The sequence below is a fragment of the Mixophyes fleayi genome, chromosome 1 (assembly GCF_038048845.1).
Source record: "Mixophyes fleayi isolate aMixFle1 chromosome 1, aMixFle1.hap1, whole genome shotgun sequence".
Lineage (NCBI taxonomy): Eukaryota > Metazoa > Chordata > Amphibia > Anura > Limnodynastidae > Mixophyes > Mixophyes fleayi.
This window is the reverse complement of record NC_134402.1, coordinates 406,771,866-406,791,902: the sequence shown is the minus strand read 5'-3', so window position 1 is coordinate 406,791,902 and position 20,037 is coordinate 406,771,866. Positions and strand designations below refer to the sequence as shown.

General features: G+C 38.6%; 1 protein-coding gene across 1 annotated transcript; it reads left to right on the top strand.

The window, feature by feature from the left end:
• The first annotated feature begins 848 nt into the window (after positions 1–848).
• Positions 849–19,557, top strand: GCNT4 (glucosaminyl (N-acetyl) transferase 4). The gene is made up of 3 exons (XM_075181888.1): positions 849–1,225; positions 12,449–12,522; positions 17,269–19,557. Exon 3 carries the CDS (start codon positions 17,270–17,272, stop codon positions 18,587–18,589), a length of 1,320 nt encoding a protein of 439 aa, XP_075037989.1. The 5' UTR covers positions 849–1,225; positions 12,449–12,522; position 17,269; the 3' UTR covers positions 18,590–19,557.
• Positions 19,558–20,037: the final 480 nt, after the last annotated feature.

Sequence of the window (20,037 nt, the reverse complement as noted above, 5' to 3'; positions counted from 1 at the left end):
TATTACTAAACTATGGTATACCTCCCAACATGTCAGTCTCCAGAAGCGGCTCAGGGGGCATGGCCACATTGCAATAGAGGTCTGACTACGCCACGATGGGGAAGCCTAGTGTTATAAAGCACTAGTCTGCTTATTAGAAATCTCCCTTCCCCCAACGCTCCCACCCGTGGGACAAACATTTCCCTGGACGTGAGAGTTGGACAGCTCCCTAACATCGGGACTATCACACTGAAATCGGGACAGTTGGTACGCTGTGCTGAAAAGTGAAGTGAGCATATGTGAGAGGTCAATAGAAAGTGTGGTTTCAAGGTGAGGTTCAGCCTCTGTGTTCTTCCATATCTACAGGGGGGGAGAGTGACTGTGGGTGTGTGGGTCTTACAAGTGATGTCATGTTGGTTGTCATTGCTAGTATTTAAAACTGGTTTGTTAGGTAATGATTTGTTATATCCCTTAATAAAGGTGACATTCTCGCATTATGTATTACAGATTGGCTTGCTTCATGTTATGATGGATCATTTGGATTTATTTTATACTTCTATTGCTGGCTTCTAGACTTTTGGGATAGTTGGAAAGATAGAGTTCTACACCAATAACTGATGGAGACAGATTAAAAAGGCCAAACATCACATTAGTTTCAAATTATTTGTTAAATGTAAACCTGAAGTTTCCTACATAAGTGACAGCTACTTTTTCATCTTTACCTACACAATCCATTGAAAATTCTGTATATCAACAACCCAATGACATGAGTTTCAACGGATATTAAATGTGTCTTTGTCTTTACATCGTGAATTTCTGATAAACATTAGACAGTTCACTTCCTTCTGTATGCAGAAGCAAGAGCCTTCCCACTTCTCTTCGCGTCACCAAACACCTCTCTTAGCTCGACTTTTCCTCCCCTGTCACAGAGCTCAGAGCAGTCAGCCAGGCAAGCAGCTAAACAAATCGCAACAGGAGATGCTGGCAGACAGATTGGAAGCATTGCCCCTCTGACAGAGACATCACTATCGGCAGCGGTCAAGGTCTCCCAGCAGCCCCTAATACCAAAGACTCCTGACTCTGCGGCACTTTCGTAACTATTTTATTGCTACTTTGCCTGCAGTCTCTCAGGACGGGACAGTGCACCGTTACCTTGTCCCTGCCAGGAAACGGGCGGCACCGGCTACAACAATCCTCTGCTTCATCATTCAACGCAAGAGTGAAATAAGGAGCCGCCAAGGTTGAAGTAAGGTTTTGCTGTGTTGTGTATTTGTAATATAAATTATCTGTAAAATGCAAGGATGGGCCTGTTATTAATAATGTAACACTGTCTTGGAAGCTATAACCGGAGACATTCTTTATATAGAATCCTTCTTGAACATTAGCCCATGTGAACTACTAGCTCATCTAGGCACTTGTATGATTTGACTTTGCAACATGTTTATATGTAGCAGGATCCAGTTGTACGGCTGGTTGTGGATGGTTAGTTCCATCACATGGCATCACAAGACCTTGCTACAAAAAAAGTTTGTGATTAACTCATTCCTCACATTTTCCTATTAGATCATCATTGAATTCATAAAATTGTATCCCCCCCCCCTTCCCCTCCTACTATACTCATCATACATGCTGATATTTCTAGTTAGAGAGCCAGGGACAAGTTTGAACTGTTTCTTCTATCAGATCATAATTGAATTAATTAAATTGTGTGCTTCTCCTCCCACTGTGCTCTTATTATATTTCTGGGAAAAGAGCCAGCGGCTAGTTTGTACTGTTTTGGAATCTCTTCCACAGCCATAAACTTACACCCAATTAAAGCATATAACTTTGTGCTATATAACTTTGTGCTATAACATGCTGGTACCTTCTGGGACTGACAGCTGGCATGTATGACATTTAGAAAGCCACATCTTACCCACCATCCTGTTTACAAATAACTGTCTCAACTCTTTAGAACTTTTATACTGTGTACTGAAAAAGAGCCTACATGCATTCAAATCAATATTGACATAGTTCAGTAGAATCATGTCTTTTTTTCTTTTCTCTGACCCATTTTTATATTTTCCGTAATGTGAATATGAATTCTGGATATGTCCTACTATTACTAAAGCTAGGTTAATGTTGCTTTGGATGTCAAAGCATATTTCTCAGTGCACAGTATTAAATGTTTTAAACAGATTTGCAGATGAGCCTTTTATATCTAAAAGATGTGAATTTCTTAGTGCTAGGTGCTACACACAGAGGGCACCAGCATGGTATAACACTATTTTTTTTGTTTTTAAGTGGGTTTTTATTAATGAATGTGCAAGAACGGTGGCTAAGTGGTTAGCACTTCTGCCTCACAGCACTGGGGTCATCAGTTCAATTCCCGGCCATGGCCTTATCTGAGTGGAGTTTGTATGTTCTCCCCGTGTTTGCGTGGGTTTCCTCCGGGTGCTCCGGTTTCCTCCCACACTCCAAAAACATACTGGTAGGTTAATTGGCTGCTATCAAAAATTGACCCTAGTCTGTGTCTGTCTGTCTGTGTATGTTAGGGAATTTAGACTGTAAGCTCCAATGGTTCAGGGACTGATGTGAGTGAGTTCTCTGTACACCGCTGTGGAATCAGTGGCGCTATATAAATAAATGATGATGATGAAGAAATCCCCAAAGAGTATAGATTTGTCCCTGACACTCTCCCCAAAAATATCAGCATGTAATAAAATATATTTTGGGAAACATACATGTTTAATGAATTCAGTAATGATCGCGTTATGTAGGGCCATATTTTACATTTCCAGCAATGATCAAATCTGTGAATATGACTACTGTGACTGCTATAGATATGGCACACAAAGCCTCAAACAGTGTTATTAAAACAGTAGTCCTATGTACTCATGCAGTGATATATTTGTCCCTTGTTTATGATTGGAAGTGGGTCTCATATATGTTTTATCTTGGTGATGGGCAGGGGCAGCCCTAGACTTTTTTTGGAGGGGAGGATAATTTGCATAGCCAAGCCCCTCCATTCTTCAATCTGATTGTTTGGTCTCGATTGACCCTGCCCCAATTCCCAGATGATCGGATCTCTCCACCACAATTTAATGGGATGAAGATTGCTGCTAGGGGGATATTGGCCCGATCGCCCCCTTTTGGATCCACTAGTGGTGATGGGCAACCTGAAAGACTTCATGGGGGCTGCATAATACGACCCTCTAAGGACTGTACATTGCATCAATCTCAGTAATAAGTTAAAATAATACATTGAATCAAAGAAAGAGACACCTGTCTGTAATAACATATCAGCAGGTATTTTAAACAGGCGTTACTAGCTATAACAAACAAATCTGACAATAAAGCAGGAAGTAGCTGGGGACTGCAGGTGACAGCTCGGAGTGCTGTTTGTTACCCACCACTGTTTTAACTACAACCTTGATGGCAGATCCTATTAAAGCCAATGCCATACGTTGAAAAATATATAGTCTAATAGAATCTATGGAGGTTGTCAGAAAGCTGGGGCACCATAAAACATGTGTAGAGAGCTGTCAATAAGGCAGCCCAGCGTTATTTTTATAGCTGCCGATCGCCTAGCAATAAAACACTAGGAGGACGTAGGAATACATTGAATTCCTGCCAAAATGCTACTTTCTTGACCAGACTACTGAATAAGTCTATGCTGGTTAATCTGTCTATGCCCCTGATGAAATGTTGATTTTTTTTAATTGATTCAATGATAATTCTGAATCGGCTATTAGTTTGGATATTCTAATGCTATAAACATACGCTCCTCTCCACCACTTTTCTTACATTTTATTTTTCATGGTTGGTCTATATCTTACAAAACAAGGATTGTCCCAATAAGTATAAGGTTTTGTTTTTTTTAGCATATAAGTCTATCTTATTCCAGCAACCTTGCAAAATACTGATGAAGTTTTCTGCATCACTTAGTGACATCATGTATTACAAAACAATCTCGTTTTTACAACCGATTATAATGACATTTGTTACATTATAGTAAATCCAATCTGTTGTAACTTAGTCAAGTCTTTTCATGCCCTTATTATGGACCTCATTTAGAGTCAGACGCAAAGTCCGTTTTAGGCACATCCAACAAAAAACCGCTACCACGCATGTGCAGAAAGCACCAAAGCCGCCTGCATCTTGGACGCAATTAACACTTGCGACTCGCTACGAGAGAATGAGAGGAAAACGGATTTGTGGAGGCGTGACCATGTAAATACATCCTAGTCACAGTGAGGCGCAGACGCAACACACGTCAAAACAGGGCTAAAGCTGTGCGGCAGGAATTAGGTGGCACAAGCGTTAACTAGCTGCAGGAACTGCTCGCAGCTCGATAGGGTATTAAGAGTGGGAGGCAACTGGGGTTGCTTGCCACTCCTAATGCCCTACCAGGCTGTGGCACACTCCCACTCCTACACTTCTTAAACGGACTTTGCGTCCGACTCTAAATGAGGTCCTATATGTTTTCAGTGATTGGTCTTTAAGCTAGCAACACACTTATACATAAGTGTGCTCCTCTGCCAAAAGTTTTTCCAATGCATCGGCCACTAAAATGTGTATAAACCTAACAAGCACATTCAGAGAAATTTCAGTGAAATTGATCATTTGTGACCTCCATACTCAGCACAATATTAACCTGGCAGAACAGACATATTTCCTTCCTATTAAGACTCCAGTCATAGGCATGACTATTGATTGTCTCTAAAACTACTGTTTTTAAACTGCTTTCAATGATCCAAGCCTACAGCTGAAAGAAAATTGGACGGCTCTATGAGCGTTCATATTAAATCATATTAGATTGGTCTTTTGCCCACACACTAATTAATTGAAGTCAGGTAATGAGATTAAAAACATTGCCTGGAAGATCAGATCTGTGCGTTTGCAATGCAATCATACTTGATGAAATCTTAAAGCTATCGTCACATGTTTGTTACATCAAAGATCTTAAACAATGCAATCTAACGTAGTCTAAAGTGTATTCCAGGCCTGGAATTTCAATTTTTGCTCCAGTCTTCTCTGACAGACAAAGTTACTGATCTTACCTCCTGCTCAGTCAGAGCCCATAACGTTGGAATGATTACATTTTAAAGCAATGGTTCATTTATTCATGTGTAAAAGTTGGTTGCTACATACAATATCATACACTATTGTCTGTACTGGGAATGTTAGTAGGTGTGTCCTGCTAACTCCTGCTCTCCATGTATGACAGCATCTCTCCTCGTATAGAGAGAGAGCTTGTATGTTGCAATTTAAGAGTTTTCTGATATAGAAGTGGTTTCACCCAGTATTTGAATTCCTGAAATAGTCTTCAAATGTTCCACATTGGGTGCTACCACTAAACTAGATTTAGTGACAAAAAGAAGAAAAATAACTTTTAGTTTAATGTGGTGCGCATGGATGACTCATAGTTACACACACACACACACACACACACACACACACACACACACACACACACACACACACACACACACACACACACACACACACACACACACACACACACACACATATATATATTCTTTTATATGGCATCACAAGTTTTCCCCAGCACTGTGGTAAATAATATATATATACATATATATATATATATATATATACCACCGTTTACACCCTCACTTCTACCGTTGCACATCCTGAATGCCCCAGCATGTTACTGTCATTTGTAAAAAGTTTTTACTATAAATCCCTGCTATTTAGGTTATGTCGTGAATTTGATGCGCCCATACAAGACTTTTTAGTAGCTTTTATAAAAGCTTTTACTTTTAATCGCCTGAAAAACTACACATCAATTTATGAAACTGAAAATTGCACTTCATTACCCATAAGAAGATATACCTCACTGTCAGCATATCCAGGGAACTACCTGAAAATCCAGTCCTTCTTTCGTAACCTATAAACATTATTGTTTCCTTGATCAAGACAAATACATGATCTAACACGCATGATATATTTTCATTGATTAGATTGATTTGACAGAATCTCACATCAGTAAGTCAGTGCTGTCATGTATGCATTTTATCTTTAAATGTGCAGCATTTCATAACCTATGGGTTATTGTACTGTGTTAATGTGTAACTTCAGTTCCATTCACTAGACACTGAATGTCACGCAGCAAGATTGTGTGACCATGGTGTGTCTGTGAAAACATGGAACATAGTTAAAAAATATCAAGTGTGTGCAACATATAGTCCTTGTGCTCTTTATTAAATAGAAAAGAGTAGTAGACATACATGGGTTAAATATACATGTGTGTGTGTTAAAGTCCTTATCTTATATATCATGGTTTCCAAAGTATGCATTTATTTATTCCTTTGCTAGTGATTTTTTTTTTTTTCTAGACTTAAAGGGCCTGATTAATTACCAAACGCAAAATAAACGTAATGTGCTTTTTTTAAAGAAAAACAAACAACAAAACACACGTGCATCAGTTATACGCGCATCTGTATTCAACAACTCAAGATACGTCTGGTGATGAGTACAGGTCTATGTCCTCTCTGCTCTAAACGACAGGACAGGACACTGCAGGACACGTCCAATACATATCTGGAATATAAAGTCTCAAAAAAAACCACAGAAAAATACTAAATCTATTCAATTAATGTCACCTATAATAATAATAATATAGTCATTAATGGCAAAAGATTAAAAAAAAACAAAAAAACTTTTTTGTTTTTTTCCCCCTCCCATGAAATACATTTACTAGGATGTAATTAATGTCTGTTGTATATAAAATACATTTTTAGAGTTGCTCTTGTTTGCAAACACATTTTCTAGCGTGCATACTCAGCCATCATCACTAGTAATCGGCATGTAGACTAGACCTGTAGCTGGTGCAAGTGATGCGATGGAAAATCACGTACCTTTGAGATGCCCAAAGCTTGAATCCCACGCTGCTGTATGTGTTTGAGCTCGCATGTCCATACTGTACCTTGACTACATGCATACGCCCAGTTTTGCTCCTGAAATCGTAGGCTTTGCGCTCGAAGATGAATGGAACGTTGCTGCGTTCTATGGTGTATCGTCCGGTTCTGGGCATGTGCAGAGTAATTATGCGAACTAATTTATCAGGCCCAAACTATTTTAGACTTAAAACACTTTCTATCACAACTTTGTACACTTTAGAACCATTTATTTTGTACAAGCCCTCCTTCTGTTTGTACTGTTGCGCCAAGCTCTTAGCTTAAATTTAGTTAGTCCCTTATTAGCTGTAGATGCTGTAATAATTGCAGGTACATATAAATGGTTAATAGTCTTTAGAAATAAAAACAACCCGTATGTATCATGTAGTATTTTAACTTATTAATAAAACCCTGCAGAGCTTTAGAATGACAGATTTTTCTCCCCTGCCAGAAAGTCAAAAGAATGGAATTCATTGGCTAATTCAACGGCTATGCCGTCACTGCCGCTTTCCTGCCAAGAGGAAGAGGAAGAGAAAGAGGAAGTGTATTAGGTCATCTTTGTGAACCTAACCACAAAACCCTATACTTTTTGTAAAAGTGTCTAAGCCTCTGTCTTTATAATAAAGGCATGTCGAGTGCTGGTTGGTCTTTTCTTTGAGCTGGCAGACTTGTGTAGCATTGTGCCAGTTTAGTTGTAATTATATTTATGTTTCTACAGACACTTTGTTGTTATACATGTTTGTAGACAAAGTAACTGGATGTTTGCATATGGATTTAAATTGTTTTCACTCAAATGTGCATGAAAAGCACTTAGTAAAGTAAATAAGCATTTATATAAAATCAATGTTCTTCTGACTACAATGGTTATGGTTATTTTAAGATCATTGTTTTTACAGATTTTCAAGTTCACATTATACTTTGGCAAACTTAGTTTGCATGTCATCTCTTTGTGGAAATAATTTGTAAATGTCATCATCTTTCTATTATTCTTTCTACAAGTTTAGTATAGGTATTTTATTTGTATTAATATTTTCAAGGTGAGAGCTTCCCTATTGAAAAAAGTTTTTTTTTGTAAGGGGATATACCAGTTTTGGGCAGTATTTTCTATGATTTCATGCCTATAACTGGGGGATCATTTTGACTATTTTTAGTCTTTTCCAGTGTGCAAAAAAAACCAAAAAGGAAATGCAAAAATCATAGCCCATAATCTGTAATAGTGGCACATATTTTATCAGCAGCTTATTCTAGATGAGTGGAAAATTGGGATCTTCAGCTACTACCTTACCCACATTATGTTCTTGTTGGCCCTAGGCAGGGCAGCCCTATACTTACAGTCATTTTTGCCATTGTGATGGCATCAGTGACTGAGGACTTTTGTTCAGATCCTGAAATTGTTGATTTAAGAATTGTCTGGTATCCATGCATTTTGGTAACGTGTACATGCAAGATGCAAATGACTCACTGAGAAGGAACCTATTATTACTATTGTCATCTTTTATTTATAAATTGTCACAAAGGTTCCACAGTGCCGTACATGACATATACAGAAAACAGTGATCCTTCATACAACAAAATACAAAGAGCAGACATACTAAACGAATAAATGTAAAAACAAAACAAAAATACAGGTGACATTGTAATGCAGATCAAAATATTTCTGGGACAGTGAGAGAGAGTGATGGTAGTACTCAGCGAGTAGGCCAAAGCTTAAGAAAACAGGGTAGGGGAAGCAGGCCAAGAGGTACAGAGGGTGATGGAATATTAGAAGGAGAAAACAAGGAACGAGGGCCCTGCTTGTGAGAGCTTACATCCTAAAGGAAAGGGGCAGATACAAACAGGGTGGTACTGACTGGGGAGAAAGCCGGGACAAGGGAGTTAGGAGGAGGACTGATAGACTTGAGTAAAGAAATGAGTCTTAAGGGCACCCTTGAAGCGGTAATCAGTGAAGTAGTGAGGCGGCGGTCACTGGCAGAGCGGCAGGGATGGTGAGAAGAGTAGGTAGAGATGAGATTGGAGATGCGAGGGGGGATTGATTGAGAGCTTTGAAGGTGAGGGTGAGAAGTTTGAATTTAATTCTGTGGGCCACAGGGAGCCAATGTAGGGAATGTTGGAGGGGGACAGCAGAGATAGAGCAGCGGGAGAGAAAAGTGAGGCGGGCAGCAGCATTGAGGAAAGACCTAAGAGGGTCATGGTGAAAATCAGTTAGGCCAGAAAGAAGGAGGTTACAGTAGTCAAGGCGAGAGACTACAAAAGAGTAAACAATGGTGGCTTCCGTTGTGAGAAAGGGCTGTATCTTGGCTATATTCCAGAAGTGGAAGTAGCAGGATTTTGAGAGGGACAAAATGTAAGGTTTGAAGGAGAAGGAGGAATCAAAGATGACCCCAAGGCATCGGACTTGAGGGACTGAAAGGAGGGTAGTATTATTAACAGAAATAGAGACAGGGGGAGGTGGGAGAGCCCTGGAAGGGGGTGAGATGATTAGTTCAATTTTAGAAATATTAAGTTTGAGAAAGCGCTGGGAAAGCTACAGATTCTAGATTTTTTGACCATGTTTTTGGCCTATGTGCACAATGGTCTAAACTCCAGTTGCTCTAGATAGAGGGCTGGGAACAAGTGCATACTCCTGTCTACCCCTCCAGTGGGTCTATTTAAATGTTTTGGGATTACAATCAACTTGCAAACTTCTGAAGTTGTTATCCCCAACCTAATTCTAGCTATGCAGGAGTTCAAGGATAGAATAGCTGAATGGGACTTTCTCCACTGGGGCAGATAAATGTAATTAAAATGGAGTTTGTACCTAGATTTACATGTATTCAGGTATTTTCCTGTCTGGACCATGAAATCCTTTTAAAGCAAAAACAATAAATTTGTGGATTTTTTCTCTAATTTAGAACCTTGCCGTTCTGTTCTGATATATGTGGGGTGGGATTGCTGTACTTCTGTAAATGTTTTCATCAGCAGCACAGATAGTTTTACAGCACAGTGGTGGCTCTAGTGACCAGGATAGTCCAATGGTGTCACTGAAATCTGTCTTTCTCGACCCCTCTGAAGCCCTGCCCCATCTTTTGTATAGAGGACTTTGGATTGAGCACAAAGCTCACATGATCATCATCATCAATTTATATAGCGCTACCAATTACCTTTGCTTTAAAATATTTAGTGATTTGTCAGGAATTGTGGAAGACACATTCTTACTGTTGGATAAGAAGGCTGCACATTGGTTACTTATTTGTTTTTTTATAAACCTTAACTCTTGGTTCCTTCCCATACCCTTGTCCCCACATCCTTCCCAGCCACCACATTGGTTGATGTATGCTATAAACTTGGGAGTGGAGGAAATATACCAGATAACATTTATTTTGACATTATGGTAGTAAAATAATGGGATGCATTTAGCCCCTTGAGTGTACGGTTTCTCTGCATATTTGTATTTAGAGCATTTTCCATCTTGAGATAACTTTAATCTACTGGGTTGTGCAGCATATATTAAACACATTGCTTTCTTTTCCTTTTGGTCTTGTCTTTTATTAGGCAGAGTTGTTTTGTTGTCCTGGGATATAATACACCATTTTTGTATCACTATAATTCTACATTAATTTAACACCTGAAATCCCGCTGCTCTCTGGCAGAGGTAAATGGACCACAGGTTGAGAAATACTGTCCGTTCTCATGCAGAATAAAACAATATACAATTCTGCATGATAATGTAAATAAATGGCTAAATAACACATATTTGCATATTTGCCAGAAAGATAGAGCAGTGTTTTTACAAAGGGCTCATCCATTGGCTCAGATGTTTCCAATAGGAAATGATGCAGGGAGCATATTACTGCTGTCCGTGTGGACAGTGAAGGCAGCGCTATATTCACATAGGGATTTCTCGAGTTGCATTCAGTTTGGAACGCAACATGAGAAACTGCTTCTATGGAGGAACCCTAGCTGTAGGTAATAGACAATAAGTTAAAGTCATCTGGAGGTTGAAACCCCTTTAAAGGATAACTCCAGTCTAAACTAAAAATGTAGGAATTTAAATGCGTTAAAATAATAATAAAAAAATCTGTAAGCTAGGCCGCATGAGAGTTGATACACCTATCATAATACCCTACCGTCTAAGCCTGTTTGAAATAGTTGAGTGATTAGAATATTTTGCAGAACATTTAAGAGCAGCATAAGAATTAGGGGTACCCCTGAACCCAGCAAACGTTGCACTAACGTCAATTTTAATGTGTTTTTTTTTATTTAATACAGTGAGTTCAGTCCAGTACTATTTTTTTTTTTTTAGTATTAGGTAGACCAGTGGAAACCGTTTTCTTTGTCAGAAGTAAGAATGCAGCTATTATAAAGGGAACGCCTATGTATATATAGCCATAAAAGAATGGCATATATTCCAGATATGGACTGATTGCACCTTGCACCCATGTGACGCCTTATCTGTGTGGAGTGTTTGTTCTCTCCATGTTTGCGTGGGTTTTTGTCGGTTGCTCCAGTTACCTCCAACACTCCCACAAAAGCATACTAGTCGGTTAATTAGCTGGTGACAAAATTATCCCGTGTGTGTTTGTGTGTTAGACTGTAAGATCCATTGGGGCAGGGACTGATGTGAATGACAAATATTCTCTGTGCAGCCTTGCGGACTTTGTGGTGATATAAATTAATGGTGTTGATGTCACGCATTGAGGGTGTCTGTTGGATGTACTTACTGTGTTTGTCAGGAATATACTCAAATGTGTCATAGTCACATCATTCTATGTCTGAGTTTGCCTTTTTGGGATGTGGGAAAATAATCTGCTATGCTGGATCAGCCCGTGCAGTCTTTTCCCCTATGTTGGCCTCACAGACATTTTTTTTTTAATCTGGTTTTGTTTTTGCATTTTCCAACATTTACAAAAACAAACACAGTACAATACAATACGGCCGATGTAACCCGTTCCCCACAGTCATTCTAAATGCAGCTGTATTTGTGAATGCTTCTTGCTTAGTAGATGGACATAAACTATAAATCAGATGTTTGGTGGAAGTGTCAGATGTGTAGTTTGAATACTAGCGCTTTTCCAGTGTACTGTAATTTTCATTGCAATGATCTAGGGCCTGATTCGTTAAGGATCTTAAATTAAGAAGTTTCTTATTTCAGTCTCCTGGACAAAACCATGTTACAATGCAAGGGGTGCAAATGAGTTTTCTATTTTGCTCATAAGTTAAATACTGACTGTTTTTTCATGTAGCACACAAATATTTGATAGCTTATTTGTACACTGAAATTTAAAGTTGATATTTGTGTGCTACATGAAAAAACAGTCAGTATTTAACTTATGAGCAAAATAGAAAACTCATTTGCACCCCTTGCATTGTAACATGGTTTTGTCCAGGAGACTGAAATAAGAAACTTTTTAATTTAAGACCCTTAATGAATCGGGCCCCTGCTTATGATCTGCGTGTTGCGTAATGAAGATTACCTGCTAAGCAGGCACTCCAGAGGTTAGTATATACAATGTATATGTAACTTGCATGGCGAAGAATAATATCATGAGTTTACAATGATGATTTCGTAATACGTCTCTGTATTTCAGGGGGCTGCTATGCCTTTGACAAGAAGTATGTTTCATAGCTTTCCAAACACCTACCTTGATGTCTGAAGATCTGAGTAAGTAGCTTATAATGTAATCACATATTATATTTTGTTTCTGCAACTATTTGTTTACAGCCAAATTGCTCATATAGGCCAACAGCTGCTAGCTTTAGCTGATTTCCAGAGTTTTGAAGATTTGTCACTGGAAAGTTATCTCTAATGTGTAAATATTGACAAAGTAAATGCCCCACTTCACATGTTACGCAATACAATGCATCTTGTATAAGAGCAGTTCTAGTATTTGGAGCTTATCCAGGAGTCATATCAAATGAGTATACACAGATTTAATATTTTTGCTACCTTATTCCTCTTTTGCCTTGCCGCTCTCTTCTCCTCGAATTGAAGCAGAGCTCCTTGACCCCATCCTCCACCGGGAGATATATGTGTGAAAGAAATTCATGTATTACAGCAGTAGTTAGACATCATTATGTATTTTCCATCCTGGCAACACAATCACTCCCACTCACCCAGGAGAAATACAGACATATATACAATAGTTTATTAAGCAGTTCTGTCTGCTGCTCCTGAAATCCTGCTGCCCTAGGCCTGAACCTAGGTGGCCTTTCCATAGATCAGGGCCTGCATATGTGTAGTACTCAGTGTCTAAATGTTGACAGATATGAAACCAGACTCAAGATTCTTTGAGATGTATTTCTTTAGATTCAACCTGGTCAGAAGCATTTATATACGCCAATAATGTATTAGTAACTTACAAATTTACATGTTTCAATGTACATAACAGTTTCCATAGTTGCTAAGCTTTCTCATCTTTAACAAGCACTGAGCTTGGGGTAATATAATAACCTTACTTTCAGCGTTGCCTGATTTGGATTCTAATTCATCAGATCTACACTCAGAGAGTCATTGTGAGTCCCCAAGTTGTCATCTGTGTACATCAGGCAGGGAAAGGAGCAGTAATGAAGACTAAAATAGGGATCATTTATCCCTCTGAAAAATGGATGATAGTCCAACGACAAATAAAAGGCTTACTCGCCTGTTCTATTTGTGGTCTCTCAGCTATCATTTAATACAAGGACTTGCTTGCACGCTTTTCCTTGCATCAGTCTGCATTCTGAAAGCACTCCAACACAGCACAGGCAGATGAAAAGACACCCATGTTCCCTTAGAATTAGATTTCAACACTGTAGGGTATACTGTGCACACCTTGTACACAACGTTAAATGCATCAATGGCAGTTTCATGGTCAATCTGGCATATTGAATATATATAAAATCTTTGTTTGTGTAGGTCAGGAGCTGCTGTAGAATGTTAAATGTGATGTGGAGTTGTAGTATGAACTCCATACACACATCCAGCGTAAGGCTACCAGCTGGGGTACAACCTGAAGTCTGCTGGACATTCAGGAATCCTCTAAGAAGTATATCTCCTTAGTGTAATTGATTTCAGTTACATCTCCAAGGAATGGCTTTAAATAATGTAATTGACTGTATCACTGCATCTTTAATCTAGAGGAAATTATTCGGGGAAATTTGTAGCTCAAGAACTGGATTCAAATGAAACTTTGGTCTCATCAGCATGATAAATACAATGTTTCTTGTTTGCTTTAGAGAAATTAAACAGGTGAAATCATTAGATGATAAATTGGAAGCTGATTGTTCTATAGAAAGTGACACTTGGGGGTAAATGTATGAAGCTCCGGATTCTTCAACACCCGCGAGTTCGGCGTCTTCAGCGCTTAGATTTAAAGTGGCGCTGCCTTGTAAAGGGAAGTTTCCCTTTACAAGGCAGCGCCGCTTTAAATTTAAGCGCTGAAGACGCTGAACTCGCGGGTGTTGAAGAACCCGGAGCTTCATACATTTACCCCTTGGGGCCTGATACAGAGTGGAACGTAAGCATAAGCGTAACTTGCGATTGAAAAAGTCACACACAAGTGTGTGAGTTGTGTACGCTGTATTCAGAGTTGATGATGTGTCCAGGTATGTATGAGTAGCAGGTGCGTCCGCTTGACAGCAGACTCACCCCTCAGACACCTATGTTCAACTTCTGAACGTGTACAGAAAACAGTTACTTTATCTGTTATGAACACAAATTGCTATGATGCATCATATAAACTTGAATAACCTACCTAATCCAGCAGAAATAACTTCCTGGCATGCATCCAAAAAAATAAATTGTTTTCTAATCTTTGCTACAACATGCTTAGCAAATTGTAATCTATGATCGAGCAGCTCAATAAGTGTCTGCATATTACTTGCAAACCTCTACTTACAAGCAGTTTGCCAATTTAGGTGTCTGTCACCATCATCATCTGCTACTTACACCTGCCCTGACCACCCGCAAATAAAACCACTTTTTCAGCCGTTTCTGCGACTACATCCCAGTCTGAATCTGTACACAATTGCTTGAATATGCCCGTACTGTACATTGCCTATGTTAGAACACCCTCCCCTCCCTCATCACATCTTTTCAGGCGTAAGGAGACATATGTGGAAAAAAGATCAGAATGTTCAGTTATATTCACTTTCTGAGCATTGCACACTGTGAAATAACACTAACATATGCTTCTTAGACTACGTACGTCTCTCTCTGAGTCAGGTCTTTGTTTGTGTGAATGGTTTGCAGCCGTTACAGATCTACAGACTGAAGAAGACGTATATTTTTGAATGTAAAAGTTCTTAGATGATTAAAGGCTAACTCCTGGAGTTTTTGTTTTAGGGTTCCTGGGAATGATTCAGAGTTATGAGAAAATCCAGCTACTGTGTGCAAAGTTTGCACCTGAAAAACCATTTTGTGAGCAGGGAGAAAAATATAAAATGCAAAACCCGATGTAGAGTTGTGGGGAAGACGCAGCCTAACCAAACCCTAAAATGCAGATAAAAATAACCCAATGCTATCCAGTATATGTGTGTGCATGTTGCCCTGCATATGCTTTTGTGTATCGTTGACTTGTACCCTCTTACCCCCAGAAAAGTGGTTTGTCAACATCATCATTTATTTATATAGCGCCACCAATTCCACATTGCTGTACAGAGAGTATTTAGTCATTCGCATCAGTTCCTGCCCCGCTGTGGCTTACAGTCTAAATTCCCTAACACACACACACACACACACACACACACACACACACACACACTTTTGCCAGTAGCCAATGAACCTACTAGTATGTTTTTGGCTGGTTGCACCCCTCTTGGTAATGGCACTTCATTTATTAGCGGCTACATTATGTGAAGGTATCGCCGTCTATTTGCATTACTTAATTAATATTTCCATTTGGACTTCTGCCGGATAGGAGATTGCCATTTGACTTTTAAAGAGCAAAATAAAGATGTGAAAGTGTTTGTATTTAATTACATTTCATATTGAAAATGCGACTTTTGCACGGATAGTGATAACTGACATGGCAAAGTCTTTGTATTAAAAACTACATGTTTGCATGTCACTAGCTAACACAGAACATATGTATGCTAGGAAGATTGACTATATAACTGCATTGTATGTACTGTACGCATTAAAAGCATCTTGATTTATGTGTTTAATGTAAAAAAATATATACTGTACTTTTTTCTTTTTTTTTTTAATTCCTGTGTTTATTGATGATTATACTGTTAAGAGCTGTTCATTTATTTTTGTGTTCTGATGTGACTTTTTAGTGAACAATTCCATGCTCATTTTAAAACCGTTGTTTTGTTGTTTTTTTTACATTAAAATAAACATTACAAGCACATTATTATTATTATCATTTATTTGTTAGGCGCCACAAGGTATCCGCAGCGCCGCACACAGTACTAACAGTAGACTATACAGGGTGAAACCATACAGAGCAATGAACAAAAAGTACCAATACTTCATAAACTCCGGCCAGTCATATGCAGTAAAGACGAAGCGGAAGAGCAGGTATGGAGACAGGAGGGGAGGGGGCCCTGCTCATACGAGCCTACATCCTAAGGGAGGGTAAACAGACCAGGCACAAGAGGAGCCAGTTGAGGCAAGAGGAGAGAAGGGAGGACGAGCTAAAGGGAGGAGATGGGGGTTAAGTAGATGGTTGGTAGGCTTTGAGGAAGAGGTGAGTTTTGAGTGCACGTTTGAAGGAGCACAGAGTAGGAGAGAGACGGATGGAACGAGGGAGGTCGTTCCATCCGTCTCTCATGACGGATGGCATCTACATTAAAATTAGATGCCACATTTAATTATTGGTGTCACTGATTCCTAGTGAATTGATGGTTTTGTTCTAATTAAAATTGGACAAGCCCACAAAATAGATGTCTCTATTGTGTATAGGTGGTGCACTTTAAATATCGTGGAAGAAGAATTTACCAAAACATCATGTGACCCAAGAGTGTCCCATGAATGCTCCAATGGTCCAGCCTTGCAATCCTCTCTCCTTCTACTGAGTCTCTGATTCAAACTCTGGTCAATGGCCCTTCAGTGTGAACTAGCCATTCCTGCAAATAGGGCATCAACGCTGAGCTTGTTTGAACAGTTTCCGATAAATAGGAGAGAGAAGTGCTGAACTGGAGGATTGGGACCTTTGGGTGACCCTACTGAGTTGGAGGACTACCTCACCAAGACTAAGTAGAACTTTGTATTTTATTATATTTTAGTGACCTTCACCCAAAACTTAAACGTATCCTTTATGCCTCTTTCATTTACGGATGTATTTCCCCTTAAACGTACAATGTATTTTCATTTCATTAAGGTTTTTATTACAATAGTACAATCATTAAATCATGTTGCTGTACCCTATATATTTCTTTTCAAAACCTTTACTGGTTTCATTACATGTGATTTATCTCCCTTCAGAATGAAGATGTACTATTGCCGTACTGTGTATCTTCTGCGGCAGAAGGTTATCCTCATCATATTCACGGTGTCCTTGCTCTGTATTTTAAAGCTTATGAAAGATGAGATAATATTTCCTAGAATTGGAAACTATTATATGGAGCCAAATATATATTTTTCTTTTGTTACCAAATATGCCAAACCACATGACCAACCTATTGATATTAACTGTACAGCTGTATTTGAGATGGAACCATCAGAAATTGGGAAAAGTTTAGAAATTCGGAGGAGGCGCATTTTTGACCTTGATGATGAAAACGTTGTGAAAATGACAGAGAATTGTGAGGCCTATATAAAGCTACGAAACTACCCTCAAAAACCTCTCTCCCAGGAGGAGAGTGACTTCCCAGTTGCCTATTCTTTGGTTGTACATAAAGATGCTATAAATGTGGAACGCCTTCTGCACACCATATATAATCCAGTTAATGTCTATTGCATCCATTATGACCAAAAATCATCTGCAGATTTCAAGAACGCCATGACGAATTTAGCCAACTGCTTCCCCAATGTGTTTATTGCTTCTAAACTCGAAAAAGTGATTTATGCTCATTTTTCAAGACTACAAGCCGATCTAAATTGCCTGGTTGATTTGCTGGCCTCCCCTGTGCAGTGGAATTATGTCATTAATTTGTGTGGACAGGACATGCCACTTAAGTCAAATTTTGAACTTATTTCTGAGTTGAAGAAGCTTAACGGAAGCAATATGCTGGAGTCTTCACTGCCTACGGATATAAAAAAACAACGTTATACCTACAATCACAAGATCAGGTATGTTATAAATGTTGATCATGTGCAGATGCCTGTCAAAACATCTGACAAGAAGTCTCCACCACCTACAAATATTGAGATGTATTCCGGGAGTGCCTACTTTGTTTTAAGCCGGCCATTCATTCGCTATATTTTCGATAGCCCGTTGGTTTCAGAATTTTTAGAGTGGTGTAAAGACACCTTTTCCCCAGATGAACTTTTTTGGGCAACACTGATTCGTGTGCCGGGTGTTCCTGGTGGGATTCCAAGGACGCAAGGAGATGTCACAGATCTTGATAGCAGAACTCGAGTTGTGAAATGGGGCTATCTTGAAGGAAGTCTCTACCCCCCTTGTACTGGGACTCATGTCCGAAGTGTTTGTATTTATGGGGCTGCAGAACTACGTTGGCTCATTAATTCAGGACACTGGTTCGGAAATAAGTTTGATCCTAAAGTAGATCCTGTTTTAATAAAATGCTTGATTGAAAAAATTGAAGAACATCAGAAAGAATGGGTTTATTTGTCAAATAGATGACCCTTACAGTCACTGTTACGGTAATGTGTCACACTCACCCAAAAGTGCTTTTCTTTGAATGTACTTGGAGCTACGCTTGGAAACAAAATTGCCATTTTACTAAAGCGTGTACTTTATTTTGGAGAATTATTATGACATAACTGCTAGAAGAGATTATCTACAATGAAAAAGTATCATGGTCAATAGTGATCAACTGCGAATGAAGTCATATAAATAATTATTTTAATTGTATTTTAGTTTTAGATCAGTGGTTCTCCATTCTGCCCTCGATAATGCATACTTTGTAGATTTCTTCACTGGAGTGAGTCCATATGAATGTACAAGATCTAAATTGTTGATTCACTAATAAATCTGAGTGGAGATTGATGAAATATGCAATGTTAATATACCTTAATGACAGGGTTGAGAACCACTGCTGGTTGGTTGCCATTAATTTGTGCCAAATTTCCATTTAAATCAACTTTAAAAAATATATATATATATAATATATAACATATTTTTTTAATCTAATTTAAATCATTATGCTGAGTACCACAGCTTCATTGAACTACTTCTGATACTTGAAATATAACCTGAAATTGCCCAGTTTAAACCTCAAGAACACACTGTTGCTCTAGTTTGTGAACAACTGACCTTCCTTAGCAACATTTGTAACCATGGAAACAAATATAAATTGACTGTTTTCAAGGTTACACTTGTTTTTACACCCTATTTGTCAAATGGTAGCAACATTTGGTTTACAAGTTTACAAAAGACAATTTTCGTCATATTTCCTATTTTAAGTATCTGGAAGTATTCCAGCAAGTACACAGCATAATTGTTTTATACGGTATCCTTTAAATATGGTATTTCCGTTTCTATATGGAAATAGTAGCATATATTTGAATGGAATGCTCAATTTTCCCGTCATTATTACATGTTAACACTGACCAAATGAATTAAAGTGACTTGATAGTTCCTCAACAAAACCACTGATGACAGTGTTTTGGAATTTCAAGAAAGAGTTGAATGTATAAGTACTGATGTACAGTTTTTGTATTGTATCTTTCTCTTTTTTTAATTTGTGCCTATTTATAGTTAATGATATTATAAAGCACTACATGATGAACTAATGATAGTGACAGGTGGCAGGCTATTTAGTTCAATTTGTTGACAAGTCTAACCATTACATGTACTTCTTGTAGAATTTGGTTTGATAAGATTTGATTGTTAAAAAAAATATGTGCAGTTTGTATAACTATCAGAGCAGGAAGCAGCATTTAACTTGGGCACACCTGGTCACTAGGCTTCTGCACTAAGACAACAGATGTCTGTCCAATTTGGCTAACCACATTGGGTGACTATATTAGCTGGTTCTAGTCACTTGGTGCCAAGACCGAACATCCAAGTCCCATGGAGAAATGTTAATGTGGTAGGTTAATTAATGCCAGGGTTACCATATTTGGGGG